General features: G+C 50.2%; 1 protein-coding gene across 3 annotated transcripts in view; it reads left to right on the forward strand.

Annotated features, from left to right (window-relative positions):
- Nucleotides 1–24,867, forward strand: part of UBASH3B (ubiquitin associated and SH3 domain containing B) — a 133,337-nt gene that overhangs the window by 90,814 nt on the left and 17,656 nt on the right. For 2 of the 3 annotated variants that reach the window (XM_032868762.1, XM_032868761.1), the window contains exons 2-6: nt 11,737–11,790; nt 12,514–12,700; nt 14,109–14,307; nt 17,083–17,252; nt 21,431–21,639. In XM_032868762.1, the coding sequence (XP_032724653.1) occupies nt 11,737–11,790; nt 12,514–12,700; nt 14,109–14,307; nt 17,083–17,252; nt 21,431–21,639 (819 nt within the window). Of the gene's footprint in view, nt 1–11,736; nt 11,795–12,513; nt 12,701–14,108; nt 14,308–17,082; nt 17,253–21,430; nt 21,640–24,867 lie in introns of all 3 variants that reach the window. The other variant, XM_032868763.1, reaches the window with a different exon arrangement.

Consider the following 24,867-nt stretch of genomic DNA (forward strand, 5'->3'; position numbering starts at 1 on the left):
ATTTGCTGAGGTGGTCATGTGATAAGCTCCCTTATGGGCAGGCAGGGGCCCTGTTTTCCTATTTTCATGTTCACGGTCCTCAACACAGTGTCTGGCTGCAGAGCTCGCCACAATACAGGCTTATGGAAGGAGTGTTTCACTGAGTGTACAAACGTGTGAATTGTCAGCTGTTGGGCTTTTTAAAAAAAGATTTATTTATTTATTTGAGAGGGAGTGAGTAGGGGGAGGGGCAGGGGGAGAGGGAGAGAGAATCTTCAAGCAGACTCCTCCCTCAGTGCAGAGCCCTCAGGCTGGAGCCCAGGACGTGAGCCGAAATCGAGAGTCCGATGCTTAGGCACGCCTGGGTGGTTCAGTTGTTAAGCATCGGCCTTGGGCTCAGGTCATGATCCCAGGGCTCTGGGATGGAGCCCCACGTAAGTCTCCTTGCTCTGCAGGGAGCCTCCTTCTCCCTCTCCCACTCCTCCTGCTTGTGTTCCCTCTCTTACTGCGTTTCTCTCTGTCAAATAAATAAATAAAATCTTTAAAAAAAAAAAAAAAAAGAGTCGATGCTTAAACTGAGCCACCCAGATGTCCCAGGTGTTGGGTTTTATAGAAAGTTCCCATGGAAGACTGTCACTGTGCTTCCCCTTACCATGATCCAGAAACCGTGGCCACCGCTGGTGCCAACTTCATCCGCTTGGGAAGACAAGTGGCCCAGTGGCTTGAGCTTACACTGGAACAACCCGCCTTCCTCTTTCCAGCTGATGGACCTGAACCAAGTTCTACAATCTCGCTAAGCCTTGCTCAGTGAGGGAAATAATGACACCGACCTCCAAGCGTTGAGTAAGGATCCAGTGAGATCACTTATATTTAAACTGTTGAGTGCAGCCCTTATTCCTAGTAAACACTCAGTACCTGCCGCTAACACACCCCGTACATGAAGAGGTTCAGAACGGTGGTCGCGGCTCTGTTTGGTCCACGCTTTCCTCTCACCTACCAGGGCTGAGCCAGAGCCTCTTTTTGTAGCTTTGGGGTGAAACCATTTCGAGGCACTAAAAATCATCCATGGTTAAGTATTTTTAGCCGATTCGAGTGGCCTAGAGAGGAAGGAGTTGGAAATAGGAGAAGAAAACAAATGACCTCTACAACCTGAAAGGAATCTTCATTTTCATCTGTTTTTCCCAGATCTCTTATTTTTTTTTGGCGGGGGAGCTTTATCCTCTCTGTGTTTGAAATCCCACCTGCAGGTTGTTGGAGCACAGACCCTTCCTGTCCCCCTGCCCCCAGAGGCCCCAGGCATACCTCAGAGCTCCAATCAAGGAATGGGGGGCGGGGGGGTCCCAGTCACAGCCCTGCCCTGCACTCCACTGTGAGCCTAATGTACCTCTTCACCTCTCTGTTGTCTCCTTTTCCTCTTCTGTGACAGAAAAATAACAACAAGGAACTCTGCCTACCTCTCAGGGCTGTTAGGAGGATCCTTGAGTGATGACATAAAAGTCTTAAAAGCGTCTTCACTATGGCGCCATTTTTCTCAGTGAGCTCCCTCTTGTTCCTGGGAAGGTCCTGCCTCCCTGAGGGCAGTCACTGCCTTCTTGGGCTCCTTGTCTTCCTGCAGTAGCTTTCATGCCTTCTGCATGTCTCCAAGCACTTCTGCCCCAGGCTGCCAGCCCGAAAGGCGTTTGGGGGCTGGCCGTGGCTCTGTATTAACCTCCCGCCTTCCCCAGTGCCCCACCAGGACACACCCTCTTTTATCTGGTGACACCTTTGCCCCCAACCAGCTGGGCTTGCCTCTGCAGGGACTCCGAGACTCCACACAACAGACACTGCCCCGCCAGGGGTGCCTGATTTCCCTGGTTTTCTATAGAACCCGTAACCTAAAAACAGAACCTTCTGGACTGAACACAGTTTGAGAAATGCTGCCTTCACCGTGGAACTGAGCGCAGCGGCTAGGCGAGGTACCAACCCACACTCCACTGTTGGGTATCTCTTAGAGGAGGAGAAAAGGATGAAAGCATGCAAAAATGGTCAAGTTCCAGGGGAGGGAGAGAGTTCTAAAAATATAAATCGTGGCCATATTTACCAAGGACCCAGTATAGGCAGGGGACTGTGCCAAGTGTGTTACTCTAACGTACATGATTTCATTTACTCTGGTTCCGGGATCGTTGTGTCCCTGGTTTGCTGTGCTGTCCTCGGTCAAAACAGAGGTACCCTCTGATCCTGTTTCTTGGGGGGATAGCCATAGTTCAGCAGTTGCAGTTTGAAACATTTATCCTGTTATCTTGGGAAGTACTTTAGCGGGGGAGAGATGAGTACGGCCCAGCAGCCCATGCAGAGCCCCAGTAACTGAGGCTCTTAGAGGAAAAAGGGGCACCCTGGCCAGCCTCCCCCTACTGCATGAAGACTATTGACCCCCTTCTCAGAGCTATCACTCCTCAGGTAACTTCAGCGAGTGAAATCTGTCCCTCTGGGGCTCACAGCCTCTCAGTGACTCTCAACTTCCCTCCTTGTCTAACCTGAACCCCTCTGCCCACCTCCAGACAGTCTGGCTTGTGTCCCCCTCTCCAGCAGACTCTCCCTACAATAGTCACGCGTCTCTGGCTGACATCCCCTCTGCGCCTTTTCTTGTGTTTTTGCCTGGAAAACTTTCCTCTCGCTGCAAATCCCATACACTCCTCAAGAGCATGCTGCATGGTTTTAGACTTCTAGCAGAGAACGAATCTGGGTCTTCTGATGCCAAGCCTTGGGATATACCTATTAGCATGGAACTTATATTTATTCTAGGAAAATGGCAAAGATCGTTAGTTAACATGCAGAGGCATGGGGACAACGTTATCTTTAGGTGCCTGGTAGATGCTGGACGCCACCCTGAGCTCTTCAAGTAGAGTATCTGATATGGATATTAATCCCCATTCTACCTCACGAAGTAGGTACTGTTATCCCCATTTAAGAGACTGGGAAAATGAATCTTAATAATGAAATGGTCTGTAGTCCCACAACTAGTCAGGGTTTGCCTCCCAAAGATCTACTCCTTTTACACTACAAACACTCTACTTGTGCCTCTGTGCAAAAACTCATTGATTTGGTGGGTCAGGGGGGAAGGTATTGTCTAGATCCTAGGGAGACTTAGAGGCAGAAAGAAATGTTTTATTATGTCACCACCCGTGGTCTAATGGCTGGTTTCCCAATTACAAACGGCTGCCCCCCAGCAGCGGAGGCCAAGCTGCAGCCCCTTTTTAGCAAGAACAAAACAAGGCCACTCCAAACAGGCTGCTGGGCCCCACCACAGAAAAACATCAGGGAACCTACACAGCATTTTCCCCACTAACCACCCCCCCCAAGGAGAGCTGCTTAATAGGTTCTTTATGGGTTGGAAGAAGAGTCTTGTTGATAGAAGAGAAAGAGGGGTGTCACCACAGGTTGGATTTCTTCAACTGGAAGGCCTTCTTAAAGCCCCCAAATGGCTCAGCATTCCCCCCCTTCTCCGATTAGCTTTATAAAAAAAATCCCCCAGCATTTTCCTTCCTATTGGCTAGCCTTGTGGAGGTAGCGTCCCAGACCCCCTGGCAGGCCTACTATCCCATTGATTGTTAGATGCACAGCTCTCAAACAGGCCACAGCCGCTGAAAGCCTAGCCATTAGCCTCAGCTCACTGAAAGGGTTCACCGCCAGGAGACTGATTGTGAAATTGGGTCTTTATGATCAATATATCTTTCTCCATTAGGTTCATTTCCTCCAAAGGAAATGGGCAGGGCCATTATGGTTTGTATTTATTGACGCGCCCCTCCACTGGCCTTCTTCGGCTTCATGGGGAGAAGGCCACAGGAGGCTGAGACCTCAGCGATGAGGTTGCTAAACTGAAACCCGCCAGCCTCTCACAAGCCTATCTTGCTGGCCTTGGTGACCAAAAAAAAAAAAAAAAAAAGGTAGCTGGAATTGCTTGTGTGAAAGGAATGGAATGTGTTATTTCGTTATGTAGGAAAGAGCAACCAACTCTACCAGGTAGAGAAGATGGCATGGGTTTGGGCACAGTTGGAAAGAGTCCAGATACACAGAAGAACTTTCTGAGCACAAGAGCCCTTAGGTAATCCAGAGACATTGCGGAGTCCCGTTAAGGTCTGTAAGAAGAAGAAAGATTCCTTCAAAGGACATGCTCGAAGGAAGTACAACCTTGTCTGGTCATGAGGAGGAACAGACCATCCAGTCTCTAGATCTTTTTGCCACCACAGAATCCAGCTTTCTGACTTACGGTTGCTTCTGGGGACCATTATGGATGTCACAACTTTCTTTCTCAACCTCCCTGTGCAGGCATTCATCCCTTTTCACTTTGAAGATGAAAAACTAAAGCATCGAATTGGGAAATCACTTCCTTTGGGGAAAGAACACCTGAAAACTGGTGCCCATGCCTCAGCTCCTTCAGGGACCCACTAGGGCCACAGCATTGGACCAGTCCTTGATTTTACTTCTGCCAAGAAGTTGGCTACAATGCCACCTCTGCTGTTCTGGGGCTTGTGTGGCTCTTAGCTGTTCCTCAAATGTTCCCCAATATTCGTTTGATTTCTGACCTTCACTGAAAGGTGGTACTAAGCCTATATGGATCTTATCGGCCACTGGTAGCTGAGAGGGTAACAATGGCAGAAAGCGAAGTCTCCATTAATGGGCAGTGATGGGTGAGAGGAGCTGTATGTGCCTTCAGGGGTTCAAGGTGGTTGGTCTGTAAGCATCTCCTATCCTTGACCTGGACTCATGTCTGCTCTGTATTCCGTGTCCATCGCATCCTCACACCGTATTGCCCTGCACATGGGCGATACTCCACCCCTAAAACAACCCAATCCAACAGGAGAGAAAGAGAAAGCAGGCTGCTCTCAGTTGGCGGTGGAACCAAACCTCCACCAGAGAAGAAAGTTAGAATCCAAGTGGAATGGGTATTCAGCAAAAGCCCGAGAAGCAAATCATTTCTGATACACAGAGAAAAGATAATAGGGAGAACTTCTCCCTTTTAGGTCAGCAGGGACTTTTTTGGATTTTGTTTTATAATCAGAAAAGCTTTCTACATGTCTAGATTAGCTTCTTCGGAGAATAGGTTTGGTTTTACTCACTCTTATTTGAAGGATAAGAGGGAAGGTCTCTGCTGATTGAGCTGAGGTAAAAGCGCAGGCAGACAGACGCGAATATTCTCAACATCTCCAGCTCCCTCTTCTGCCAAAGAACCCTATTCCAACCTGGAGGGCACCCAGGAGGCGGGAGCAGATCTCCACGATCATACCTAATAGGACGGATAGGGGCCCCTTCACCTGGGCTTCCAGAGAAGAGGAAGCTCGCTGGGAGGCAGTTGGCAGAAATGCTTCTTCTTAGAGCTATAGGCTCAGAGCTGGGTAGTAGACTTCTTCCGCTGATTCGGAACTTGGCCATAACCTCCAGAACCAGCCCCTGGATTGGGACAATGACAGAGATGACCGGACAGCTGACCTATAGGCGTGAGCTGCCCAGGACCAGGAGGCTTCTTAGCAATACCAGCTTCATCGTTTTTTTCCCCCGAGGATTTAAGTCTGTGAAGTGCCTGGTGCGCAGAAGTCCTCCAGTCATTACTGACTTATCGTTTTTCTCCCCCTGGAGAAGCAGATGCAGCGTCCCCTGCTTGCCTCTGTTCTCAGGGTCGCTGTCCGCCTCAGCAGCCCATTAAGCCCCCTCACATCCTCCCATGAAAACAGTCTGCGCCGCACAGGCAATTCTCCATAGAGCACAGTAAAACCCTCTGATATTTCTACCTAAAACCACATTACAAAACAATGTCTATTTTTAAAATATACCCTAAAAGAATCCCTCAACTTCACTTAGTGGAACCACTGGCCTCTTGATACGGCTGGACTCTCCGGCCAAGAAAAATAGAAAGTGGGTTCTACCTAAGTTTTGCGCACTCCCCAGTCCGGTGCAGATCATGAAACTAATTCCGAGGAAAGGGAATGAGGTGCCTGACTAATTAGGTCATTTTTTAATTGAATTCAAAGTATTAGATGTGGAAAATTTAACAACCGGTATCCTGGAGGTTGAGAGCATTTTTTTTTTTAAGTGCTGTGGTGAACATTCAATGTGTCTAATATTTGCGATTGTCTTAGCTACGTGGAGGAAAGATCTCATTGTCAGTGCATGGGGAGTTTCATCCACTTGGAGGATTACATACTGGACCTCTTGTCTTCTCTCTTCTGACACAAGTAAGTTTTGGGTCACAGAGAACCAAAGCACAGGGCAAACAGAATGTGGAGGGCGTTGGTCAGCAATCCAAAGCTAAGGGCAAATGACTTCAAGTCACTGGAATGTTCTACTTAATTGAATCAAGGTCTTATTGCTTTAAGGGAATGTATTTCCTTATATGTTCCCTTATATATTTGTTGTTGCTTATTGTTTTTCATTGCTTATTGTTTTTTGTTCCTTACTGCCTTTTGATTCAAGTGTCAGGTATTTGAATTTTGTCAAGTGTAAGAAAATAGGGGAGGGACCCTCTTCTGAAAGCACATGGAGAACCTGGGGGTCTGGGCCAACCTGTCTCCCTGACCTGGGAAGCTTTGAGTCTTCACTGATCTCAGACCTGAGTGATTTGGGAGCTAAAGTTACTCCTTAGACAGGAGATAGAAACTCAGTGAGTAGCCTGGAAGAGATGTCTGACTTACGAACCGAAGGAGACAAGGAATCCTACTTAAGCTAACAGAAGAAGCTTTAGGGACCCGATTCCCACAACTAGACCCAGCATCTGGCAATGGTATTTGGTCTAGCTGTCAGCATAGAACAATAACGGAAACTGTTGACGCTCACCCCAGCCCGGGCTTGTCTGTACTGCATTTTCACTCATCCGCACAGACATTCAAGCTACCGTCCCTCACCAGTCTCCAAGCTCTGTTCAGTCAGCCGTCCAAACACTTCCCCAACGTTCCCATTATCGTTCCAGTTCAACTTCTCAGTGTCCCCCATCTGATCTTTTGCCAAGGCCTCCAAACAGCCTCTGGTGTACACTTTCATCTCCCTTCGGGCCACGCATCACAGGCAAATCTGATCAGGCCTCTCCACCTTCGCTGCCCTTCGCGTGGTTCCCAACATGTACTGTGATTGGGTCCAGGCTCTTTCAAATGGCACAGACGCTTGTGAGTGTCCCCTGCCTACCTTTCCAGCTTCTTGAATCTTCTTCCAGGCCTCCCACTTTTGCTCCCGTGTCCCCTGCCTACCTTTCCAGCTTCTTGAACCTTCTTCCAGGCCTCCCACTTTTGCTCCCGTGTCCCCAAACTAATTCCCTGTGTTCCCTGTCTTCATGTCTTAGCTCCTGCCATTCACTCTACTTCCAGTTCCCACCCCCCTTCTCTTCTCTAGCCAGCTCTTACAACACTTTAAGATCCGAACCAACACCATTTCTTCTAGGACAGATTCCCAAACTTTGTCAGTTCACAACACCTTCAGCATCTCAGTCATTTTTACATTGAGCATGTAGGCCAACATAAATACCTAACCGTTCTGTTTCTTTAGCAGTTAGATCCAAACAATGGAATGAGTATTTACCCCCTAACAGCCGAAGAGCCATGAGAAAAATACACAAAATGGAAAGAAAAATATTTTACTTCCCTCTTAAATGACCACAACCACTTATTAATGGGATGTGTGTGTCTGTTGGGCACTGCACAAATGTTCAAGCCTTAGAATCAGGTTAGACACTGCTACTCTTCTCTCCTGTTCCACATTGGTTTTCCCTGGGTACTTTTATCATAGCAGTTAGCAAAATTCCAGCTTCACAAAGAGAGGACATCTAGAGGCATGCAGCACAATCTAATAGTGAAACTAACTCCCTCAAGCTAGTAGCTTATGGGATGTCCAACACGTGATAAAGATTGCTATGTTTCCCTCAAACAGTTAGAATGTCCCGTGGCTCCTCTTGCAGTTTGCTGCGGGGTCCCAACCAAGGTAACTTGGTGTCCAGTTTAAGAACTTCAGCCCCAGAAACCCCTATTTCCTCTTCTTTGTATGCCCAGTGCTAATACAGTGCCTGGCATACAGCTAGTGTTTGGCGGAGAGGAAGTGAACTGCCCAGGGGGCCAGAGGGCACAGTGGAACCCCAGAGAACTGGGGTGGTTGTGGAGGAAACCAGGCTGGGTGACCATTAAACAGGACATCCCAGTTCAGGCTCAAAACCCGTGAATCTGGGAGGGCGCAGGAATCTTGCTGGACTCAGACGTGGGACCGAACCCAAGCATGGGACCCAGAGGTGATGGTCCCCAAAAGGACGCCCACCAGCCAAACTTTATTGAATGTAGCTTTCTGAGCTAAACTCTTGGTTGTGTTTTTGGTTCTCATTTGGTTTGCTGGTAAGAGCTCCTGGGGAGGAAGCAGAGGAGGGAAGAAAGAAACCACTTTGTCGTAGGCAAACCAGAAAGGGATTTTTCCTTTCCAGCCCCCTTTAAGGCTCGAGGGCATCTCTGTGACCCTGGTGATGGGGCAGAGCCAGGGCCCTGGGGCCAGACCAGCCTAGAACCTAAAATTCAGCAGAGCTAAGAGCAGACAGTGGGAAGGATCCCAGCCAGAGCGAAACAAGGCCACGGGTGGGTGCTGCTGGTTCCTCCCATCTGGGCTACTATCCTCCCAGCCGCTTGCCTGGATTTTCCCATGAGCCATTGCTTTGATCTCACTGGTGCTTCTTCCCCACCATTAGCAAGACATCCAATTTTGCATTATTTTTTTCCCCTGCTTCCTGCTAAGAATGAACCCTAGGCATAATTAGGAAGGTCAGGACCGGGGTCAGAGAGATCAAATGCACGTTCCCCAGTAACAGCTGCAGCAGGTCACTGGTCCCCATGACTCTAACCACGAAGGTCCCATCTGAATAATCAGCTGCTGCAATCCAATGGCTGGACCCCTCGCCTTCGGGTTTAAAGGGATGCTCTCTCTGCCTTTCTTGCTCAAGGTCTCCGACTCTCTGCCAACTTCTGAGTCACTCTGACGGTAGCAGCTGCTCAGGCTCAGCCTGGTGTTTGGGGTGCACCCCGCACACCCCACTGTTCTTGGCACTGGTCCCATCGTTGGGCCGTGGAGGTGGGAGCTCTATGGCAACGGTCTCTCTCCAGCGGGAGGGGGAGGGGGGAGATGCGTTCTGCCACTGCCCATGTGCAGTCTGTTCTGTGGGCAGCGTTCTGGGAACAAACTCAGCCCAAGTCGTCGTCAGCCTGGCAGTGTGTGAAGGAGCAGAGCCCTGCCTGTGGTTTGTGACCCTGGGGAAGTGGTGACTTGACTCCTACCACCGTCCTGCCTGGAGAAGCACGTACCTCTTTGTTCCAGATGAGGAATGGCTTCCCAGAAACGTTCTTCTCCCCCCAGAAAGAAACACACACACACACACACACTTTTGCAGCACCTTCCTGTGAGGAAGTTCTTCCTGGTATCTGACTTGAGACCTTTGTGCTATAGCCAAAGCTGACTTTACTTCGGCTGACCCTCACTAAAGAAGGTACATCTCAGGCGAGAACCTTCCACAAAATCGATGTTTTCTCAGACTTGTCTTCTTCAGAAAGAAGAATGTGGGTTTTCTTAATCTTTCCTCGGAGCCTTATCACCCAAACCTTTCATTATCTTCCTCAGTTATATCTTTGAACCCTCTCCAGAACCTGTCTTTGGAGTTACGGGGACCATAACTTAATTAGATCTTTCATTTTCAGAGGACACTCCTAGTGCTTAAAGAAAAAATGAATTAATTTCAGTCAGATATATTTCACTGGGGGAAGGGCCTGGGGAAAGAAAAAAAAAAAAGAAATTGGATCCTTTATATAAATAGCACATTGTATCACAAATGAGTTTTTCTTTTCCTAGTTTTTGAAACAATGGGTCTTTTTTGGGGTGTCAGTGTAATTCCTGGGAGACTCTAACCTAAAAGACCATGATTTGCATTCTTTGTGCGTACATGGCTTCTGGATCCGAAAGGGCGTGAGATGTGTGCCTCGGTCTACTAAGTGGTAAAGGAAACAGGGCTGGTAATGTGGTAGCAATTAGCGTCTTATCCAGGTGTGGGATGAGTGTTGGCGGGGAGGTGGGGGGGGGTCCCTGTGTTTCCAGCCTTTTCGGTACCAGCTTTTGTCCCAAAGGGGTTCTAAGGGGTCTGTCTCGCTTCTCCATAACATCAGCTTGCTTCTGTAACGCTGTTCTCCCTGCTCTGTAATGCTGCGTAGATTGCTTAATCCGGATCATTTGGTGTTTGGGCTCCGATTTTCATGGGGGGAAAAGGTATTTATCTGATCTTTGGGCGGTGGAGCCGAGTCCCAGAGCCACCGCAGTGGCCGGGCTGCTCTGAGCATGCTACTTCCTTCCCCAGAGCTCTCCTTGTGTACAGTGAAGAAGCCGGGCTCACAGACAATCTGAGGTTCTTGCCGGTCGGCCCCCCGGGGTTCCCAGCACCAGCCTTCTAGTTGCTCCATAGAGAGCCCAGGAGATGGACTGGGGCCGGGGGGGTGGGGGGGGGGGCGGCGGAGGGGGACTGGGTGCAGCAGCCAGTTGAAAAAATGGTGCTTGGTGTGTGTCACCTAAAACTAGAATTCCCTCCCCACTCTTCCCTCGCCTCCCTCAGTAAGCTGAATCTGTAGGGTACAAGGGACAGAGATGGTCATTTACTGGTCACCTCCATGGGCTTGGGCAAGAGTTTGAGGCTCCTTATGGACACCCCTCACTATGGAGTAGACGTACTGTCTGCCCCCACAGCAACCCCCCTACACCCCTGTCTGGGGGAGTCTACACTCTTCAGATCCCACTCAAAATGCCACTTCCTCAGAGAAGCCTTCCCTGACCCCTCAACCCAAGCTCGATGTCCCTGTCCTACGTCCTTAGGACTCCCTGGGCTTTCCCTTCATTGCGCTCTACGCCCATGTAATTCATTATCTGCACCATCGATGCTCTCATGCCAGCGCGACCAAAAACTCCAGGAGGGCCGTGACCACTTCAGTCTTGTTTTTCATGGTATGCCGAGAGCCCGGCACGGCACAGTTCAGTAGGCATTCCGTGAGCACACACGTGTGGAGGCAGAACCAGTGGGTGACTAGCAAAGCTGGCTACAAACCCAGAACTCTCTGGCTCTTGGACACCTCCAAGTTCAGACGCTGTCCTCGGAGGCATGTGCTCCAGGTCCTGGCTGCGGTCGCCCTCCTGGGACGCCGCCTCTCCGGGAACAGGGCTTTGACTCCGTTCTCCAGCAGGGGGCAGTGGTGGTGGCCTGGTCCCCAGCGAGGTCTAAAAGCCTTGGGAGATGGTGTTGGTGGTGGTTGGCGGTGGGTGGGAGGAGTCGCTGAATGGAACCAAAGTTAATGTCCTTGTGGGCCTTTAGCCCCACTTTCTAATGTGCTTTGCCAAGGGCTTCAAGCAAAAAACCCGCTCAGCAGGGGATCTGGGTCAGTAGGAGTGGGTGAACAGGAAAGAGGACAGACCGAGACATGACAACCTTTAGGGAAACAAAATTCTAATGTGGAAACTGCTCAAAATAGATCGCACGGCTGTCGGGCTGCATGCAAATCCAGTGCTAATTACATGGAAATTAAGTACATGTCCTCATTTCCATATGCCTTGTTATGACCCTGGGTTGGGGGGGTTGGGGGGAGCGGGGGGCAGGATCCTGCCGCCGGTGTCTCCCCCACCCCGCCAAGGAGGCTGGGGTGTCGCCTACTTCACACTCTTGCCACAATAGTGAGAAAAGCTGATAGGAAGCTAAAAATACTAACAATAGAAATTTGATTTTTTTTCTTCCAGACAAAAAGCCTTGGCATCCACAGGAGGAAGAAGTGTTCAGGCAGCATGTGACTGGTTGGTATGAAATAAATAAATAGAGAAAATAGCATATAATTAGCTCTGAGTGTATGTGGAAGAGCGGGGATATGCAGCCTTTCTCTAATGGACTGTTGGGGGAGGGGAGTGGCAGGATGAGCCAAAAGACCATGTGACAAGCCCGTTTCTCAAGCCAGTTGCCTCCTCGATCCCAGCCCCAGGATGTGCTTCTCCTTAAAGCTGTTTAAAGAAATTCAAAGCATATCCAAGACGGGACCCTTATCACTATGTCTGCCCATATTAGTCACTTAAAGATACACTTTAGGGTATGGGGATGCTAGGTAGATAAAAGAAAAAAAATCTTGCTTGCATTGTAGGACATCACTACCCAGGGCAGCCCCCACAGCCTGTGCTCCTGACGCTTCCCATATGTTTGGAGGCGTGTGGGTTTAATGGGAGCCGAACTGAAGGGTCAGACGGGGTTGGAACAGCCCTGGTGGGCTGGGAAGGGATTCGGAGTGTATCTGGAGTGACTTTAGGATTTTTGAGGGAGTTGTGATATGTGGATGCAGTAAGACATCTAAGAGTTGGTCATGCTGTATGAGCTTTAAGTGATGGGTTTTTAAAGCACAAAAAGTACCCCCTTGGCAGAGCCTGGGGTACGGAGCATGCGTACGGATCTGTCTCTGGGTCCTCCTTCCCTTCCGTTGTCCTCAAGTGGGGCCTGCTTGGCTCCCTTCTCTCTCTCTCTCTCTCTGGCAGGCTGTTCTCTCATGTTGGCGACCCCTTCCTGGATGACCCCCTGCCCCGGGAGTACGTCCTCTACCTCCGACCCACCGGCCCCTTAGCACAGAAGCTCTCCGACTTTTGGCAACAGTCGAAGCAGATCTGCGGGAAGAACAAGGCCCACAACATCTTCCCACACATCACCCTCTGCCAGTTCTTCATGGTGAGTCACAGACCCCCCCCCCCCGAAACCCCCACCATGGGGAGCCCGACTGCCTTACTCCCGCCAGCTCCTTGCAACCTGGAACCAGAGTCAGGAGCTCCCCAGACAGCTGGCGGGAGAGTCACGGGCTCCTCGGCTTGGATGGCCCTGCTCGGAATGAGTAAGGTCCGTGGCTCCTTTCGCTCGCTCCTCTTTCTAAGACCTACTGAGGCCCTGGAGCACCGCAAGTCTGATAAGCCATCATGATGACTGCTGGACTCCAGGGACTCCAGGGGCAAGCCTGACCCACTGAGTCAGGACTCGGACAGGCAGCCACAGCCATGAAACGAAGGCAGTGTCCACTCTTGTCCACTGTACGAGTAAATATGAGATGGGAATGACAGATGTACTCTACAGACAGGCGGAGGTGACCTTCGCCTCATGGACAGACACTGTCCACGGGTCTGTCTCACCAGATCTTTCAAGAGACAGCAAAGATACCTGTGACCTTGGTCACAATCCTGGGGTCCTGGGATAGAGCATTGGGCTCCCTGCTCAGCAGAGAGCTGCTTCTCTCTCTCCCTCTGCCTGCTTGTGCTCTCTCTCTATCGCTCTGTCAAATAAATAAATAAAATCTTTAAAAAAAAAAAATGATACCTGTGACCTGCCATGGTCACCTAATCTACATCCCAGCTATCACAGGCCTTACTTAATGACTAAATTAAATCCCCCTCACCATAATAAATATAAATACATTTCATCTACTTTGGTTTGCTGTGGAGAAGGAGCAGAACTGGTTTATCCAGGTATGTTAAAGAGGAGGCAGGACAGGAGCATGTTAAGACAACATTTTCCAAAAAATCATTTTGAGGTATTTTTTCCCCCAGCTTTTCTCTGTCTCTTTAAGGTAAAAAATGTGTTCCTAACACCTTCTTTCTTACCGTTCACTTTGAAAATTAAAATAATTACCACTTCCTCTTAGTCATCCCAGGATCTTTCTCAAAAGCATTCAGAGTTTTAGAGACACTCTTTTTTTTTTCCCCACCCAGTGCTTCAAAGAGGGTAGGAGGATGACGTCACAGCTCTCTGAGCCCCATTCTTCCCAACTATCATGGGACTGACAGTCAAGTCAATTTCCATTCGTCTAGGAGGGGTAGAAATGTCACAGATGATGGGAGGCCGTGGAAGGCACACCCTTTACCCTGGGATGCCGTGCTTTCCAGGCGCGTTCCCTCCTTCTCCCCTTCTGCTGGATGATCTTACTGGCAAATTACACAATGGACCAAATCTTCTGTCCCCCACCCCCCGCCCTGCTGTACCCCTGAGCCCGGCCAGGATGCCTCCAGCTCCAGGTGGAGGAGACCATGAGCTCCGGAGCAGTAGACCTCTTTCTCTCCTCTGAATGGAGTGTCTTGTCTTCCCCTGCCAGTGTGAGGACAGCAAGGTGGACGCCCTGGGGGAAGCCCTGCAGACCACGGTCAGTCGCTGGAAGTGCAAGTTCTCGGCCCCGCTGCCCCTGGAGCTCTATACCTCCTCCAACTTCATAGGCCTCTTCGTGAAGGAAGACAGCGCAGAGGTCCTCAAGAAGTTTGCCGCTGACTTTGCCGCAGAGGCTGCGTCCAAAACTGGTGAGCTAATGGCCCTGGGTCCTGGGAACCAAAAAACTGGGAAGGAAAGGGGGAAAAAGGTATGGAGGAGCAGGCTGGGGCTGGGAGCCTCGGGGTCCTGCAGGAACGCTGCCCTTTCCTGCAGCAGCCTTTGCCTCTTTGCCCCCTTTAAAAAAAAAAAAAAAAACAGCTACTGTTCTGCTAAGCCTCCTGAGAGAATGTCTAGGGCCTGCCCTGACACCGAAGTTAAAGGCACACAATTGGCTGTGACACACTGAACTAAATGCAACCTTTGTAGCTACACCGTGTTTCCCGTTCAGAGTCAAGGAACCTTCCCGCACAACCTCCTCCTTGGACAGGCATTTGCCTGGGTCTCCGGCTCACTCTGTGAGGACCCAGGGCTGTGCTTGGGTGGTGGGATCGCACAGTGAGCTGAGGGGAACCACTTAGTATCAAATAACGAATCCACTGAGCCAATGTCCACAACTCGCAGAAACCCATGAGATGGGTCCCTGAAGCCTCAGCAGCCTGCCCCAAAACGTCACTCCTTCCAGACGTTTCTTCCTCTTCCCATGGCAGCTCTCAGTTCCAGTCAGCTGAGATCTCCCGTCGGAGGAATTAGTGTAGAGAGGGACTCGGGACACGCACTGATGTAGAGGCAGGAGGCACGGGAAGGGGACAAGTGGGAGAAGCTGCCGGAGCTGTCCTGTCTGCCGACAGACGAGCCCGCTTAGGTCGAGGAGAGCCTTGCTGCAGTGGGACAGACTGTCCGGTGGAGGGAGGGAGGCGCTGGCGGGGGTGGTTCTCTGTTGGCCCCCTGGAGGGAGATCACGGGGATTTATTGGGGACCACTCTGTGTTTATCAGTGAAGCTTGCCACAGCGGAGGTGGGGGCAGGCAGTGTGAACCCAGGCAGTGTGAACCCAGGCAGGAAGGGAGGAAGGGCCAGGGTGTGTGCAGAGGACTGTGCCGAGCCTGAGCTGCGTGTGGGAGGAGCAGCTGAATCTGAGCATTGAATCCAACGTTGGAGGAAGCCCAGAGCTGGCCAGGGCCCACCCCTGCCCCACCACCCCAGAGGTACCTCTTCTACTCGGGGAACCGGGCCTCCTTAGAGGCCCTCCCCAGGTATGCCTTCTTCCCAGGGCCCAGACTTTGTCTTCTGATGTCCCTGGAGCCCGCCATCTCCTAGCTTAATATTTCAGTGAAATAACATAATAGAGAGGCAAATTGTTTCCTGTTCCTATCCCTCTAACTCAGGGAAATGGCTCTTTTTCATCCCACAGTAGCTATTAACAAAACCACAAAAACTCCCACAAGACCCAAAACTGGTGTTGTAGCCACAAAACCCAAATCCTTCACAAATGCGTAAAGCAGGTATGGGCCAGGTCTGTGGCCAAGATTCTGAAGGCACATGAGCCAGAGATAGGAGGCCCTCGCTCCCTTTCTTTGTAGGGCTCGGGAGGGCCGGCTCCTCTCCCAGACCTGTGGCCACTCTCTAGAAGAGCCTGACCTTCTGGGTTTCCTGCCCCTGTGCGGCCCCCTGGTGGTGACTTGGAGAACTGCATGGCCCTGCCCCGTGCAGCTGCTCCTGCTCCTTACCTCCTTTTTGTGCAGAACCCGCCATCCCGTCTTGGCCCTAGAACTTAACCCTCAGTATTCTAGAGTGTTTTTGGCAGACCCAGATTCCTTTAGCAAGTAGATTTAGTTCCTTCATCCTGGGTGGTTTAAGGAGTTCGTGCACGTGTATTCAATCATCTCCAAATACTAAAAGCCCGTATGGTGCTGAGCGAGGGGCATACGTTGTCAACAGGACCCAGAAAGCCCTTGTCTCATGGGACTTCAAACTAGAGAAGTCCACCGTAGCATAACAGAGAGATGCAACCGGTACTTCTGTCTCCGTGAGACATGAGCAAGCCCCTTAATTTCTCAAATTCCCTACGTCCCCTCCGGTTGAATCTTCTGCGGTGTTCTAGCTTAGACAGTAGACGGATCTACCCCACGCAGAGATGTACAAAGGAGAAATAAAATCCATTGCCTTGGGTAGGTAGGTTGGTTTCTTTTATTACCCACGGGGTCTTAGAATAATGGTCTGGATACTTCAAGCCGGTGGTTTTCAGTCGGGGAGATTTCATCCCCCAGGGGCCGTGTGGCAATGTCTGGAGTCCTTTTTGCTTGCCACAACGTGGGGGGTGCTACCAGAAGCTAGTGGGTAGGGGCCAGGGATGTGCCTAAAGACCGCCCCCCCACCCCAGTGCACACAACAGCCCCCACAGCAAAGAATTAATTCTGCCCAAATGCTGCTGGGAAGTGCTGTTTGAGACTTTGAAAATATTCCATCTTCTTCCTCCGGTTCTGGTTCCTCCATCGGAGCTGCCCAGAAGCTAAGAGACTTGATTTTAACATGAGGGTGATACAGCTCCGGCCCCCCAGTAAGGACAAAATCTCCGTTTCTACATCAATCAGCTCATCCTTCTATGTCTCGGTTTCCTCCTCTGAAGGGTGGGCTGTGATAACCAGTGCGATAGGAGGAAAACCCGACCCCCTCGCTGACCTCAGCTGCTGCACGGTTCCTGCAGAAGAGCTGAATGAGTGGCTTTTTGCCTCTCAGATTGTAGGTTGATTCAGGGTCTTTTCCACGCTCCTCTCCCCTCATTCTGCCGCCGTGAAGGAGGGAGACGGGTTTCGCCTGGCTGAGGGACTCCCTCCTCTGTCACTTGGGAGGCAGAACTGACCAGGACAGGTCTCCGCCATGGCTGTGATGGCCACATTCTAATACTGGTTTCCTTCCTTTTTCCAGAAGTCCATGTGGAACCTCATAAGAAGCAGCTGCACGTCACCCTGGCTTACCACTTCCAAGCGAGCCACTTACCCACCCTGGAGAAGCTAGCCCAGAACATCGATGTCAAACTAGGCTGCGACTGGGTGGCCACCATATTCTCACGAGATATCCGGTTCGCAAACCATGAGGTAATGTCTCCCTGTGGCTCCTGACCCTACCAGAGAAGCCGGGGTGCTGTGTGAACCGGGAGCACTTGTGGCCCACTGCTGCAGGGAGATGGGTACCAAAGGAAAGCAGTGCAGTGAGCACCAGACCAGGAGTCGGTTGGCCCACAGTTTTCTCCGGGCTCTGCCTGACTCCCTGGGAAGCTTGGAGCTTGCACCCCTCCTCCCTGGGTCCCAAGTGACTCATCTGCATACTGTCCCCATTGTTCTCTCTGCCCTGCCAAACTTCCTAGACTGAAACAGAAATGAAATGGGAGGATAGAAAAGTATACTGGCAACATTTTAATTCTATAAATTCACGGTGTTCATGAAAGACCTCATCCAGATCTTAGGTAAGGAGAATACAGAAATACCAAAAAAAACAAAAAAGGACAAAAAACTGCGAACACATAATTAACAGATATTTGTTGAGTATCAATGGCCTATAAGTTACCATGGAACATACTAGAATTTTAAAACATGGTCCTGTCCTCCAGGAGTTTGAGTCCAGCACGGGGGGGAAACAATAGACACATGACATAAAAACAGAGGCCACATGTTGAGACAGTCTGTGTGTGTCCCCTGGGAGGCAGGAGGGGGACCACTGACTCCCAGCGCGTGTGGAAAGGTTGACATAACCCTACCAACCTTCTTTTGAGGGAATGAATATTGATTTCCAGGACAAGCCTGTGACACTGAAGAGTAATATTGCCCTTTATTTTCCTGAAGGAAAACCAGAGGTCCAAAGAGAGTAACACTCTGATCCAAGGCTAACTAGCACTTTAGGACCAGAGCTGAAGCCGGAGCCCAGCGATCCCAAATAATAAAGACAAGCAACCCATCTTAAAAACCAAAAAACCATAGTTTGATGAAAAATTTGTCATCCAATTTAACTACATTTATGAAACCGTATTTAATTTGTTTCCCAATTTTCAACAGCAAAAGGACTGGTACTTTTGTAGCTTTTTTTTAACCTGTTAGACTTTTTTTTTAAATATGAAAAACAGTTGGGCTCTCGGTTTAGCCCAGCTGATCTCATCACTGTTTTGGAAGGAAGAGCCAACCCATGAACCAAAGGTGAGGGCCTGTGTCAGGGACATGTAGCTTTGACCGACGCTGCTGACAGGAATGTTGTGTCCTCCTTCCAAGTCAGTTGGTGGAAGTTTCTGGAAAGATACAACAAGGAGACTGGGCTTGATCTTACTTAAGAATTCTGACAACTCCTGGAATTGCTTAGGATGAGCCCTATATATAACGAGGGAGGTGTGGCTAACTGGGCTCCTCACAAGGACGAAGGACAAAAAAGTCAAGGGTTGCATGCAGATGGGCTGGGAGAAGTCACCTTTCTAGGAGAAAGGCAGCGGCAATGGAATTTTACAAGGAATATCTTCTAATCAACACTGCCCTCCAGTTAACTCGAAGGGTAATTGCTTTTCTACCTGACCCACATTCTGCTCCATTGGCACTGAGGGAAAGAGGCAGCAAGCGCCCACGTGAAGTATTTTCTAAAAATAACTTGGCCTCTTTTATCTCTTATTTGTAAAAGCTCATTTATTACTGTTCCTGCTGATAGAGCTCGCTCTCGGAGGTCATTTGGCTTTACCTGAGCCCCCCTGCTTAGGAACACCCTTTCTCGCCTGCCGCCTTCTGTCCCCAGGAGGCAGGTTTGATTGATGGTGCCGGGGAGGCAACAGATGTCCAGAGGAGGAGAGTGGTTTGGACAAGGGCACTCAGCAAGCCAGGCACAGGAAAGCGTCCACAGCTCATCGCTCTGCTGGCTCCCACTTTGATTCGGACTCGCAGATGCCTACTTGTATGTCCTGTAGTCTTCCGTGTTAGTGACTGCATGGGGTCACGGTGGGTCTCCAGGCCAAGCCAGTCTGAGGAAGGACAGCATTACACACACAGCCCATGTGGCTGTGGAGCCCAGCTCTACCCCTTTGGCAGTCATCAGGGTCCCATCCATCCGTCATTTCTAGAACACTCCCATCCTTGGTCGTCTCGAACCTACAATGGCAATAGTATTTTGCTGGACGGCTGCTGTCTGCTGTCACATGGACTCCTGACGAAGATAATGGAAAAGTCCCGACAGCGCAGAATTTCTGTGGCTACAAGGGGCACAAGGAGCTTTGAACGCGGTGAGGTTAGGTTCCTACAATCACATAGGGCTGCCCCTTATGAGGGGAGAAAAAAAATCCTTGAGATACACTCAGCAATTCTCACAGGTTAGCGCTAAGCATAAAAAAGTAAGTAGATAATGCAGTGCACAACTAGGCATGTGTTCCGCTAGCTCTCGAACGTAATTTTAGATTTGCTGCAATGTCTTATTGTATATTCAATAAGTCAAAGCTCCTTGTGATCTAACTACCCTCTCCTTAGGACACACAGTCTCCTCTGTACCTTTGATGTGCCTCAGTTTCCCTGGAGATAGTATACTCACCCCGCACCAAGTGAGAGGAGGAATGAGTTCTCGTCTGAAGTCACTTTCCTGAGTCTCTCAAAGTAAAGACACTTCTTGGCTAAAGGCATAATTAGTCAAAACTATGCTATGCTCAAGTCTCTAAGAGACATGAGTTTCGACTTGCTCCCCCATGGTTTGGTGTCTCTCTCCACCCTGTTCCAGGAAAAGGAGTGTTCCTTTCGGTGCCTCATCACATACCTAGCTTAGAGAGTTGCTCTGTTTTGTTTTGCTTTTTAAGCTGTTGTCACAGCCCCGCAGAAAACCTCCCTGGCTAGTTTGGAATGGCAGTTTGTGCATGAACGTGGCGGAGGACAGGGGAAGGAGTAGGAGGTAAACAGGGGGCAAAGATCTGGAGCTGTAAGAAACGGGAGAGTAGGGAAAGGAACAGGTGCGCTGAGTGAAAGGAAAAGGAAAAAAAAAATCACAATCCAGTGGTACAATTGAGTCCTGTGTGTTTTCACAGTCACGTCTTTTTGCCAATGCCTTTCCTTAGAGAATTCCAGAAGGAAGTTCTTTATAGCGTGTTCTGATGGGTTTTCCTGACAGACACCGGCGTGCTGGTGAGCTCACAGGCACACAGTCCAGGAGTCTGGCTAGAAGGAAAATCAAGTGTCATGGGTCAAGAGACATAATTATGCACCTTCTGGGTACGGGCTTTGTCCTATAAAGAGTTTTCTTAGGTTGTTTCAGTAACGTTTATAGTCTAGGCATTATTTTACAGATGAGGAAAGGGAGGCCAGACAACGTTAAAAACTTGGAGGTGGAACCAGAATAGTTAGCCCTACCGCTCATGACTTCAAGACTGCAGGAAAGGCTGTTAAAGCGTCTCCGTTTTGGGGGTCCCAGGTGACATAAATAGCATAGGAAATATTGTCCTAACTACTGAGGACCCTTGCTCTTAATGAAAAAAGTAGGAAAACTTTTTCCAAAGTATCTTCATGCCGATGCCATTTATATATCCCAGGAAAGGAGGCAAAAAATCAAATAAGTCAGCCAAGCAGCATGGTCTGTGGTTGGCTCTGAAGGCTCTTTCCGAGCCCAGAGAAGAAACACGCGGTCTCCATCTGTTCCCTGGTAAAAGCTGGTTGCCCAGACGTACACATCAATGGCTGTGAAAGATATTTTTCTTTCAAGGTCTTTGTGAGAAATGCAGGTTTAGGGAAAGCTCCTTGAAGGCAGAGACTGTCTTGTGTCAGCCCCAGAGTTACCTATAAAGAGAAATGCATCGGTCCCAAAGCCTTCCTCCAAGGAAAGTGTCTCCACTCAGACCATCTGTAACCCCCATATGGAAGACAGACTTTCCACGAGTGAGGTTTCAAGCGTCTGTGACGGTGCCTCCCCCTGCAGATGGAGAAGGGGAAACTAGGTCCAACCCTGTTGGTCTAGCAGCTTAACAGAGCTTGAAGATCAGTGCCTAAAAACTGTATCTGAGTCCCAACAGGAAGAAAGACATGCCAGAGGGGAAGTCTGGAGCCATCCAGTAGCTCCAGGCACACATCCGCAATACCCCAGGGGAAAACAAAAAACAAAAAACCACGTTTTCTGATGAGTCCAAATCTGCTCCAAGCCGGCAGACCCCAGGGGCTCCCGTAAATGTCAGCATCCGGATGTGTGCGCCATTAAAGCAGGACGCACAGACGTGCCCGGGCCACGCGTCCTGGATCACATGGGGGCCTCCCTCCTCCCTCTCTGCCTCTTTCAGACATTACAGGTGATCTACCCCTACACCCCACAAAACGATGACGAGCTCGAGCTGACCCCCGGGGACTTCATCTTCATGTCTCCGATGGAGCAGACCAGCACCAGTGAGGGCTGGATCTATGGCACGTCGCTAACCACCGGCTGCTCAGGACTCCTGCCCGAGAACTACATTACCAAGGCGGACGAGTGCAGCACTTGGATATTTCACGGGTGAGCAGACTCGTGTTCTTCGCCGGCCGCAGCCTGGGAGCACGGGGCAGGGAAACAGACGTGAACCTGGACCCACGGGGCGGCAGTGAGAGGAGGGGAGCTCATGGGGGCAGAAAGGTCTCGGCTCAGGGCATTCGGGAGGGGCTGACTCGGGGCAGGGGATCATGGCGGATGGACCCGCTGTCCTGCTCTCTGCCGGCCCCACTTGATGAAGCGGTCTCAGTTCTTGATCAGAGAGGGCATGCAGGCAGCTAGAAGGACCGTCTCTTGGGGGGAAGTGTGGGTCATGCCAGCGCTGAGACTTCATGGTCTTTGGGCTTCTGTACCCTTGGTCCTGGGTCGTTGCTCTAGAGTGGTCTGACTCCCCACAACAGCGGGGCAAGTTCCCATCACGCCGGCCAGGACAGGTGTGATAGGGTTTGCAAGGATCAGGAGACCTACCTGCCCCTCGCTTGTTGGGCGACCCTGAGCAAGTCCCCAGCCTTGGGCACATGAATGCCCAGGTGAGAGAGACCATCTCAGGAAATGGGCAATGCCGGAAACTTGAAAAGACACATGGTGGCCCTTAGTCTTCTTTAGAGGGATAACTGTCCACCCAGCCCCTCCCTCCTGTCTTGCCCCCAAACCAAACCGGTCCCATGTTCCGAGCAGCCTGTGTCAGATGGCCAGCTTTGTCTGGACAGATAAAAGAGGGACGAGAGGCACCTTCTCTTTCTTAATCAGAGCAGCTCGAAGCCAGCCCTTCCCCAGCATACTGGGGCATCTCGCCAGGGCGTGCACGCTGGCTCGTTTCTCCTCCCTCCTGCCACGTGCCAAAGTGGCTGCGAGCCGGGAGCGGGGAGCACCAGCTGTGTGGGGTGTCGAATGCTATCATTACCGCCATAAAAGAGAAGCAGAGAGGGGCCGTTTCAGGGAGCGTTTTGCTTGGAGGGAGAAAAGACAAGTAGACTCTCTACTCTAGTTAGCAGCAGGCAGGCAAACCACACACCCAGAGGTGGGAAACAACATCTTCCAGAATGATCCCCTGCCCCGCCATTCCTTCCTCTCCCCCGTAGCCCAGGAGTGTTCTGTGGCACAACCGGGAGGTCAGAGCTGCCTCACGGTCCCCAAACATTTTGGTTTTTCAGAAATCTAAGTTGGATTTCCAGAGTCACCGCGTCATGCCCGTAAAAACAAGTGAAGCACAATGCACGTGGGTACAGGGAGGTCTCAGAGGGTTTTTCTGAGGATACACGGTGCCCGGACCACTTTTTTTTTTTTTTTTTTTTTTTTAAAGTCAGGCTGTACGTGGGCAAAAAGTCTGTGTGAGAAGCCCTGCTGACCCATTTCAGATCGGTGTTAACAGATCCATTCCCGTCCAAATTAGAGCTCGGGCCGAAACATGGGGACACTGGTCCAGGGACCATGGGGAGGTTTGCATGTCCTCTCCTTTTATTTGGAGAGATCAATAGCAAGGAGAGCACCCGGGGAACCATGTCTGCGGTGAAACTCTCAGCTGCCACAACCAAGGCTGCTCAGAGTGGGAAGTACTACTAACATTAAGTGTTAGGACACCATCATCAAGAATTTGAGTGTTTGTTCCTGTAGGCTTGGGTTCAGTGTGACCTCGGCCAAGTTACATTACCTCTCTGAGCCCCTGTTCGTTAATCTAGAAGATGGAGATGAGAATTGCCTTTACCTCATAAGGGTGTTAAGACAAGAAAGGACTTAACTTGACATTGATCAGTACCACGTATATAATAGCACTGAACCTAAGAAGCCGTCAGCTCTATGGGTTTTTTTCTTTTCTTTCCAACTTGTGTTTTCCAGTCCTCTCCAACATGCTTGTCAAGTCAAATGTCTCTTCCACAGAGTTGATCCTGTAGAAGAACTGCACTTTCCTATTTAACCCCAGAAGCAGAAATGACCTAAAGAGGCTCCCTATAAGACAGATCTTCTCGCTCTCTTTCCCCCTTAACCAAAGTCAGCCTCGAGGGGATAAAGCCCCCGGAAGTGCTCCAAAATGGCTGCCTTGATGGGAAATTGCAGAGGGGATCCAAGCAACAAGTAGGGACTTGGGGTCAGTTTCCCTTCGCAGCCCTTTCTTTCGGCCCTGTCATTCTTCTCATTTCTAAGTCCCTTCTAAGAAAATCTCTCTCACCACCCTTCTGTTGGGACATCTTGCCTGGTTCTAAGTGTCTCGAGATGCTTTGTAGTTGGTGAAGCCCCATCATGTCCCTTGCATTGCGGGTAAGGGGCCGGCTGGTCCTTCCGGGCTTTACCCCCAGGACTGATGTGGGCTAGGGATGTGTCAGCATCTCCCCCACCCCCAGAACTTGAGAAGATGTCCTGGGTATCAGGCTTCAGCTTCCTCCCTCCGCTGCTCTCAGCATAAAGCCTCTGACTGTTGTCTTCTGGAACTGACAGCACCAGACTGTCTGAGTGAGTCAGGTCCTTTGATTACAATGACAGTTGAGAAGAGAAGGAGGTTGGCATTCTCCTTGCCAACGGAGCTGAAGGAGAGACAGAAGGGATTCTGCCAGTGTCTTCATAGCTATAATAAAGGAAAGAAAATTAAGGGACGTGTACAAGCCGGGTGTCAAGACAATGCCATCTATCCAGACATTTCAGGCCCTGAAGCTTTGATGAATCAGACAGTGAAACTGAATTTTCTTTAATGGTGATGTTTGCAAAGGAGAGCGCCTGTCCATCAGGCTGCAAGCGGCACTAGATTTTCTTTGTCTGCGGTTGCTTAATTTTTTCACTAGGTCCCTTGGGCTGCACCCCACACTGGCTGGTGCCACCGGTTAGGTCCCCGCTCCCGGGCACCCCAGACCTGCTGAATCACAGTCTCTGACAAGTGGGGCTCAGAAGTGTATTTTTTTTTTTTTAAAGCTCCCCTGGTGATTCTGATAGGCGCGAGGACTGATGTGTCTCTTTTTCAGGGTAGGAAGCTTCTGAAACCCTTGTGTGGAAGTAGGGACGGGTCGCTGTACAGACACAAAGAGGGGTACTTCAGAGAGGGGAGGGGGGGTCCTAAAATTATTAAAAGTCAGAGCATTTAAAAAACCGTTGGCATCACAACCGGTCGACTTTATTATACTGCTGAATCTAAAAAGTTCTTTTCCAAGATGAATTTCAAAGCCTACACCTATGTTAACACTTAATATTCCTGAGCGGATGGGGTTAATGGTACAAACCAAGACGGTGCTGAGGAGACTCAAATGAACGGGCACCCTTGTTATAACG

The sequence above is a fragment of the Lontra canadensis genome, unplaced genomic scaffold (assembly GCF_010015895.1).
Source record: "Lontra canadensis isolate GAN:19392208 unplaced genomic scaffold, GSC_riverotter_1.0 scaffold36, whole genome shotgun sequence".
Taxonomy (NCBI): Eukaryota; Metazoa; Chordata; class Mammalia; order Carnivora; family Mustelidae; genus Lontra; species Lontra canadensis.